The 9,578-nt window shown below is 49.9% G+C and overlaps 1 protein-coding gene across 1 annotated transcript; it reads left to right on the top strand.

Moving 5' to 3' along the window:
• The first annotated feature begins 3,025 nt into the window (after nucleotides 1-3,025).
• Nucleotides 3,026-5,323, top strand: LOC144727452 (uncharacterized). Its single transcript, XM_078606301.1, has one exon. It carries the CDS (start codon nucleotides 3,459-3,461, stop codon nucleotides 4,818-4,820), a length of 1,362 nt encoding a protein of 453 aa, XP_078462427.1. The 5' UTR covers nucleotides 3,026-3,458; the 3' UTR covers nucleotides 4,821-5,323.
• The last annotated feature ends 4,255 nt before the right edge of the window (nucleotides 5,324-9,578 follow it).

Here is a 9,578-nt window from a genome sequence, read left to right as displayed (position 1 = left end):
TCTCGATCACGGATCTGTGGTTTACTAAACGCGTAGGTCAGTGTACGATTGCGAAACAGGCTGATGGGATGCTACAAACCATCTGTGGTATACAGCTCACCACTGATGTCAGCCCTGCCTGGGAATCGAACTCAGTTAGCGCGGTTCATAACGCAGTTGCTCAAACCACACTCATACCCGCAGTTACAGATATACTATATTTGTGCTCGTGTAGATTTATATCTGAAACTATTTACACCACGCTACCTACGGTGCGAAAGAGGTTCAACATACATACACACGGTGACATACTTAATGTGTAACAATGTGTGTGTGCGAAAGTTTTGTGTGTGTGTCTTTTACGAACATCTCTAGGTCGACTCAGCCTTAAAATAGGATCCGGTGCTGCACGTCAGCACTGGGGATACAAAGGCGGTCGGGTGTCCAACTCGGCCACGCCACCCTCTCGTGCGCCGTGCTGACCCGCCAAAGGGTGCTCGTGAACAGCACTTGCCCCAACAGTCGGTTGAGACTACACGGGGACTCTTTGTCTTGTTTCACGTTAAATAATAAAAAGTCCGTAATGTAAGAGAGGTTTTCGCTGAGAGACAAACACTCGCCACGTTTCCGCCAGGTGGCCGAGCTCTAAAAAAACCCCCAATTTTTAAACAAAGCCATTTCATCATATTCACAACATCCTGTTAACACGTCATAAATACACGACAATATGTTATAATTATTTTTTTTATCGTCTTAAGTGTACTCATTTCTTATTTTATTCTTTTCCCAACCAGAGCGGATTCGCTGCAGCAATATTTGACCATGGCACGATTTTCTGAACCCGTCCTGGGCCTCCCCTAGGTAGACTCGGCCTCAAACGACTTACCTGGTGCGATGTGTAAACATCGCCACTAGGAAGACAAAGGCGGCCGGGCGTGGTGCTGGCCACCCACCCCCTCGTGTGCCGTGTCGGCCTTCATAGGTGCTACTCGCTAACAGCACTTGCCCCAAAAGTCTGTTAAGGCTATACGGGTAAAATGAGGATACGTGTTTGTACATTGTTGAGCACAAAGTGTGGGCATTTTCCGGTCTATGACGGTCTTAAGACGTGAATTATAAAACTTGTTGTTCGTCACGGTCGTATTGCATCCATGTAACAGCCTACGCGTGCATGAACCACACACATGCACACGCATCACACGAATGCACACTACACAGTGAAACAAAGAATCACCTTTCTTTCAGGGCAGGTGAAGTCCCATTCTTAAAATCAGGCGTCTCTCCGCAACGAAAACCTGCGCCGTGGGCATTTTTTCAACAAATACAGCAAACTCGTAAAAAAAGAGTAAAACATTTGTATAACACGCAAACACACTGGGAAACACAACTCCAAAATGTGAACACCTTCGCGATATTTCCACGGCGCTATAGAGTAGCCATATCGTGCTAAATAGCACATACTATATTACAGATTCCATCTGTGCGTGTCCGTGTTTAGTAGCGTCGTGGCGAGCCTAGTGCGCTACGAACCGGCGACCCGAGTTCGATTCCCGCTCACGACCAATAACAGTGAGAGCCAAAATCTGGAACCGGTCCCGGGCCTCCCCTAGCTAGACTCAGCCTTAAATGAACGCCTTGCGCGGTGTGCATTCGGCATCAGCACGAGCGAGAGTGAGAGACAAAGGCGGCCGGGCGTGGTCTTCGGCCACCCAGGGACCCCTTTCGTGCGTGTTGGTCGTGCCAGGTCCATCGCAGGTGCGCGCTACAACAGGACCGAACTTGCCCCAACAGTCTGCTTGCATCCATAAGAGAGGGTTTTTGTTTGAGGTTAGATCGCGTAAATATGTAAATGTGTCGTTAAAACCCGCCACCACCCGACACAGCCAACTAGTAAGGGTTGTCGCGTAAACAGAACGTGGCCAATTCGTCACTAGTACAGAACTAGTGTGTAGTGTATAATGTAGTGTATTGTGTAGTGTATAGTGTAGTGTATTGTGTAGTGTATGGTGTAGTATACTAGTACAGCACGCCGGTGTGTTGGAGAGCCAAGCCACGACATTGACAATCTGAGTACGACGTTTCTCCAGTAATTACAACTTGCTTCATTACCAAAAAACCCTTATTGTGGATGACATTGGTCGCGAAAGCCTACGTGTTAGTCTGCTTGCAGGATGTATACGGGGGAATCTTTGTCTGCTGCTGCGCGTGTCTGTGTATGTGCGTGTCTGTGTGTGTGTCTGTGTGTGTGCGTGTCTGTGTGTGTGTCTGTGTGTGTGCGTATCTGTGTGTGCGCGCGTGTGTGTCTGTGTGTCTGTGTGTGCGTGTCTGTGTGTGGGGAGCGGTAGTGTAGTGGTTAGCGCGCTGCGCTATGAACCTGGCGACCCGGGTTCGATTCCCGCTCACGGCTATCACCAGTGACGATTATCTGAACCGGTCCTGGGCCTCCCCTAGGTCGACTCAGCCTTAAATGAGTACCTGGTGCGGTGTGTAAACATCGCCACTGGGGAGACAAAGGCGGTCGGGCGTGGTGCTGGCCACCCACCCCCTCGTGTACCGTTCCGGCCTTCATAGGTGCTCGCTAACAGCACTTGCCCCTACAGTCTGTTAAGGCTATACGGGGGATCTTTTGTCTGTGTGTGAGCGTATCTGTGTGTGTCTGTGTGTACGTGTCTGTGTGTGTGCGTGTCTGTGTGTGCGTGTCTGTGTGTGTGTGTATCTGTGTGTGTGCGTATCTGTGTCTGTGTGTGTGTTCGTGTCTGTGTGTGCGCGTGTCTGTGAGTGTGCGCGTATCTGCGTGTCTGTGTGTGTGTCTGTCTGTGTGTGTGCGTGTCTGTGTGTGTGCGTGTCTGTGTGTGTGTGCGTGCGTGTGCGCGTGTCTGTTTGTGCGAGGCCAAACGGCGCGCCAGGCCGTGCGGGTGTCCCTGACGCTGCGATCGGGACGTCGTCCGATTGGCGGCAGGCGATAGAAATGGGTCGATCGCATCGAGGCCGAGCCGCGCGGATTGGGCGGCTCGGCGCGTCACTCGCAGCCCGCCCGACGCGTGGGCTGCGAACCTCGAGCGAGCGAGCGAGTGCCGTGCGCGTGTTTTGTTCTCGCCGTGCCCCCCGTGTCCCGCACCCATCGCCTCCTCTTCCACGACCCCCGCCTTTCCTCCCGCCCCTCCAATGTCGCGCCGCTTCTTAATGAGCTCCCATGCACTTTAACACGTCGGACCGACACGGCCGAGGGCGCATTATGGGTCCCAGGGCAGCCAGATGAGTGCTCCTCTTGCTCGCGTCTGCGCGTATATGTCGCTGGCACACGGAGACGGGGAGTGCAAGAGCCAGCTTGCTTCGGCGCGTATATATTTATTATTTTCCGTCCGCCGGTGTTGGATTGTTCGTTTTTTTGCTGGCTTGGAGTGCTCGTCGCTGTCGCTGCTTTGGAAATTCTGCGTGGAACAGCTCGAGGCTGAGGGTCGTCTGGGCTGCGTCCGGATATGGGCGATCAACGACATGCAGGCGCTGTTAAAGTGGCTGCGAAGACATCCTTCAGCATTGACAGCCTATTGCTCGAAGCGGTGCAGCGCGGATACCATCGCGGTGGCGGCGGTGACAGCAGCAGCAGCGGCGGCATCATCATCAACAGCAGCAGCAGCGGCATCATCATCAACAGCAGCAGCGGCGTCGTCAGGAGTGGGGACGGGGAAGCGACTGGGAACGCCGGTGGCAGCACAGGCGTGGAGGAGGTGGAGGAGGAGGAGAGGGCCCGCGGCACCGCGCGGCGCGATAGCAGCGGCGACGAGAAGAGGGCGAGCGCCGACGCGAACGGCGTGGAGGGATGCGACGAGGCGGACGACGAGAAGTCGTCCTGCCCCCGGCACGAGAAGAGCAACAGCAGCAGCAGCAACAGCAACAACAGCAAGCACGAGAAGCCGCCCTTCAGCTACAACGCGCTCATCATGATGGCCATCAGGCAGAGTCCCGAGAAGAGACTCACGCTCAACGGCATCTACGAGTTCATCATGACCAACTTCCCCTACTACCGCGAGAACAAACAGGGCTGGCAGAACTCCATCCGGCACAACCTGAGCCTCAACAAGTGCTTCGTGAAGGTGCCGCGCCACTACGACGACCCGGGCAAAGGCAACTACTGGATGCTCGACCCGTGCAGCGACGACGTCTTCATCGGAGGCACCACGGGCAAGCTGCGCCGGAGATCGGGCGCGTCCCGGGGCAAGCTCGCTTTCCGCCGCGGCCCTCTCTTCGCCTCGGCCGGCCTGGCGCTCATGGAGAGAGCGGCCTCGATCTTCTGGCCCATCATGCCCCCTCCACCGCCTCCGCCGCCTCCGCCGCATCATCATCATCATCACCCGTCCTCTATTCATCCCCACCTGCAGAATCATCACCAGCAGCAGCAGCAGCAGCAGCTTCAGCACGGGCTGCATTACAGCGCAGCCCAGACGTTCCATTGCCCTCCGCACGCAAGCGCAGCTGCAGGGCTGTACGCGCCGCTGCTGTGCCACGCGGCCTTGGGAGGTCCTCCCCTGGCGCTCGCGGGAGCCTGCGGTGGCTTTTTGCAGCTTGCCGATGGGCTTAGAGGCTTTCGGGACTTACCGTTCCATCACCACCATCATCATCACCAGCAGCAGCAGCAGCAGCAACTTACCGCGACCGCGTTTGCAGCTCTGACTGGCCTACACGGTGGGAAGGCGACGACTGAACCTCAGCAGCAAAGTCAAGTGGACGCGTCGAGCTCCACGGTGGAGCCGTGCGTGGGCACGAGCATCGTAGCAGCCATCCCCCCAGCACTCTCCGCCTTCTACCCGCGCGTGTCATCCGCCTACGCCTCCTTGCATTGACCGCGCAGCGTGCTGATGATCGCTAAGGTTTCTGAAACCACGTGTACATAGACGACACCGTGCTTTACCGATAAACAGACAAAATTCAACGACGCGATCTCAAGACTGTAAGTTTTTGTTTTTCTTTGTTTATTAGTTTTCAAAGCAATCCGCACGCTCGACTCACTTGTGCGCCCAGATAATATAGCTGTATGATTTAATTGACGATTGAACGCGCCTCTAAAGTTATGCCGGCTCATGTGTACATAGCTAAGATATTATAGAGGAAATGTGAATTTGTGTAATTGTGCAATAAGTCATTGTTTTCCACGGCATATACGATACACTAATCTCGGTAGTAACACACGGTACTCTCAAAGTCAACTTAAAGGAACACGTGCACAATGTGAATGGCTTGTAAATACAAACTGTATATAACGTGTTTCTGGCGTACTTTGTATGCCCTTTAGGATGTAAACTTGCAGCGTTTTTTTGAATATATATAAATTACATTTGTTTTAAAACTTTTACGAACAAGTGTTTTTTGTTGTTGTTTGATGTCAAACAAATTTGTTAATTCTTATATTTGAGTCCACCATCTAGAAGGGAGTTACAGAATTAAGTGGCAACCTTAACCCCCCCCCCCCCCCGTGTGTGTGTGTGCGTTTAATTACAATTAGCTTGTCGTACAATTGTCGTACAATCTAATGCTGATGAGAGTGACAATTGGACACACCACGTATATACATGGTAGCCCAAGAGTAAGGACACGTAGGGTTACTGCATTTATTTTAACACCTGCATGAACACGTGTTAACTATTGATTATTTAATTAAATATTCTATCGATTATCATTATTACTATTTATTTACTATTCCTTTTCATATGACAATTAAAAATGTAGAGAACATTGACTGAATTGAGACACAACGTAAGAGATTAATGTTATAATTGTTTTTTACCCTTCTCTCTGACAACAAAACTGACACCTTTTTTACAAGGAGTCATGTTTGCATAGACCACAATACCTGCAGTCATAATGCAAACAAAAACATAACTCTGTATGCACTGTCGAGATTAATGTTACACCTGTAATATTTTTTTAAAGGTCATGAATTAATGTAAAAGATAATTAATGAGTACATTCATGTTAATGGGAGTAGTTTGAACATTTGTTAAAATAAATGTAATTAACCCGATGTGTCCTGAATTCTGGGGCAACCCGATATATTCGCGTGATTTGTGATACTGCTTTGGTCGTTTTGCACGAGGAAACACAAATAATAGGCAACGTTTCAGGCAATGACCCTTCTAAGTATGTATGTTGAACTTCCTTTGCACTGTACTAACCAACCGTGCTCATCGGAGGTGCTATCACGAAGGGTAGAGACACGGGGCTACGTTCCTTCTTCATATGTTCTCTCTGATATGAATGAGGTGCCAATAACCCCGAATCCGTCGCACATTATATGTTTACTTTTAGAGCGGGCCTATTGACGTCTATTAGTGCATGTCTTGGCACCGTTGGGCGCACACGCCAGAGTGTATGCTACGGTCTCATCGTTATTTTACATCACAATTGCCGACACATTAAACACGCAAAGTAAACACGCTACGGGCTATGTATATAAAAAAAGACCACGCGAGATGCTTTCACGGCAACACTGGAGAAGCTCTCTCTGTGTTTCTTAGCACGCGGCATTGCACGGCTTATGCGGCAGAGTAGCGGCCACTCACACGCACGCACGCACTGGGGGTAGCGTCGTCGTCTCTCTCTTTTTTTTAAAGATTCACATTTGACGTGGTGTGCTTGATGTGTGTGTGTCTATCTCTCTCTCTATGCCAGTGATAAACAACCCCCCCCCAATAAGTTAACCCACGCTCAGGCAACCCCGTGCTCAACTTGAGACACGTGTTGTGACCATAACGTCGGGTGCTGTCCAGGCTTGGTTATTTATGGTGGTGGTATTTTCATGAATGGGGGGGGGAAGGGCATCTCTCTAAAATGTTGGTCATATAATGTTGTACTGTCTCTCGCTCTCTCTCTCAGTATTATGGTAAACACGATCGGGTCCCTCTCGTCGTCAAGAGCGAGCGCTCTTCATAACATCTTCATGCGTTAAGGGGCAGAGGCGCAGTCGTTAGCATCGTTGCTGCTCGACGAATCCACCAACCTGAAGTTCAATTCCCGGCTACGGCTAACATCATTGGCGAGCGATATCTGAACCAGTGGCGGACAACTTCCTCCCTCCACACCAGCTCTCACAATCGTGGTGAATGTATGTGCCATGAAGGTTCATTGCCCGAAACGTCGCCTATTATATACATGTCCTTTTTTAGGCCGCAGTATTGTTGACGTCGTGGAGAATGAATGGTTAAATAACCCCCGTGACTGGCACGGCGTGGGGAAGCCTTAATCTCGCAGTGGATTTACAAAGGCTGTACACACACAAACACACACAATGTGCATTGTTCACCAATGTGGCTTTCTCTCGGTGTAAAGTTTTGTTTTTGCCAGTTTAGAGACAATCATTGAATATCAGCCCAGACCGGCAATTTCAGCCTACGAAATTACATTGTTTTTGTACGGAAGTGGATATGTACGAACGCGCATTAGAAATATGTCCATTGAAATACTAACTTAATTCGTGTATAGCATGTCAAAATCCAGATATACACCTACATACGTATATTTATGCATAACAATAAGTACTTGGGATACTCGGTGACGTGACATGCAGACCCTGAGCCCATACACGGGTATACGCATCGTTTGCGCTGCAGAGCAAATCGCGTACGTCGCTTCCAACGCGTGACATCCGCTTCAGACAATCGGATGGCTACGGTGCAGGGCGAGTGTTCACGGCAACGTACAGCCCTTTGCCAATCCACTCCCGCGTGTCGTGTGAGCCTTCGACGAAGCCAATTGTCGTATATGTATCCAATATTTCAAATGTCTTCATCTGAGGACACATTTATCGCAGGGCCTACACAAGAACGTGCGACGAGCGTGCGTGATGTAAGAGGCACGTCCTGGCACACACACACGCGCATGGCCATAGCACGAATAGATGACCACTTCGTAGAGTGGAGACAGTTATTTCACGATATGTGCTTCTGCAAGCCTACCCGTGTAGTTTACATCCCTCCCTCTGCAAATCCACTGTTGAATGTTTTCAACAATAACAACAATGTATATCTGTGTAAAATGCCATTAATTAAAATAACAAGTTCCACCCATTTGAAAACTAAAACGAAACTATTAAACTATTTTCTTCATTCACCAGATAAAATAACACCAATCGACGAAGGCTTCCCTAAGCCGTGTCGGTCATGGGGTTTCTTTGGCCATACTTCCCCGCGCTGGTTGTTGACCTTACAGGGTGGTCAGGCGGGGGGGCAGGACCGATTCAGGTGCCACTCGCCACCGATATGAGTCGTGACCGGGAATCCATCTCCGGACGCCGCATTCATAGCGAAGTGCGCTAACCACGGCGCCACCGCTCGCTCGACTCCACGTATGCATGTGCGGTATAGGCGTTTTATATAACCGTGTGATACCGCGTATAAAATATACACATTATAACGTATATGCGGCTCCCTACGTACACACAATTCACGCACGCGCGCGTCCACGTTGCTATAGGTATAACGACTCGGCCTATATGATTATAGACACTGTTCATGACTTGTCGTTATTTTAAAGGTTAATCGTCATAACAGCAGCAGCTCCAACCGATTGTTGCGCCTCTAGAGAATTGTCGATTTGTCGGTGACTGGTCCGTTGAACGTTCGGAATGCTTCTCGAGGCGTCTTTATCTCGCTCACGAGAGGGTAGTTGGTCGACGAGATGTTAACTTCCTCGCCTGGTATACAGGAGGTCGTGGGTGTCGATCCCGACCCTGATGCCTGTATAATCGGAGTTTGCGTGTCTCTCTCGCCATGGTCGCGTGGATTTTTCTCCGGGTCCTCCGATTTTCCCCAAACCTCCCTCCACAATTAGAAACGTATTTGGCTGCTGTACATTTCCATTTTGACATGCGACTATGTTGAGCTATCATTTGTGGCCAGGTCGCGCTTGATAAACAGCTATGTAGTGGGCCTTACTTGGTCAAATACAAACACTCGTTTCGTTGTTTGGGTTTATGTGCTGATCGCCAGTCGCTGTCCACGAGTCAGACAGTCCTGCAGAAGTTTGCCTCGAGACTTAAATGTTCTGTACAGCTTACGAATTTCTTACGAAACAACGACATACAGTGCATTCGGGACAGATAGCCTTGTTATTGTTATTAAACTGAAAGTACTACAGGTGACAGATGTTCATCATTTTAAAATGCCTGTGCGTCACATAATACCGCGGCAGTTTTTACAAGCGAATATGAGCAGAATTCCATTCGGCGCCTCCACATTATGACAACAACAATAACAACAACAACAACAAAAGCGAAGTCACAGTCCATCCGCCGATTGGCTTTCCAGACCAAAGTCATTAAGCAGCATTTGTTTAAGCAAGGCAAACTCTGCACCCGGTTTAGACATTCCGAGTCTCATCAGCAGGGTCCGACCTTGTTGATATAAACATTTGCACAATGTATCCTCGGTATGTACACTATGCTCATATCGTTGGCTACTGCCCGAGTCGATACAACAAAAGTTAAAGAAGTTTATTTCGCGAGAAAATGAATAAATGCTCATATAAGTGCATCCATGATCAAACATGGCGGCAATACGCCCTCCCACAGAGTTGCACGTATGCCGCACGTGTGTGCGTGTGTGTGT

The sequence above is a fragment of the Lampetra planeri genome, chromosome 25 (assembly GCF_965212315.1).
Source record: "Lampetra planeri chromosome 25, kcLamPlan1.2.h2, whole genome shotgun sequence".
Taxonomy (NCBI): Eukaryota; Metazoa; Chordata; class Hyperoartia; order Petromyzontiformes; family Petromyzontidae; genus Lampetra; species Lampetra planeri.
The sequence above is the reverse complement of the archived record's forward strand: the minus strand, read 5'-3'. Positions and strand labels throughout refer to the sequence as shown.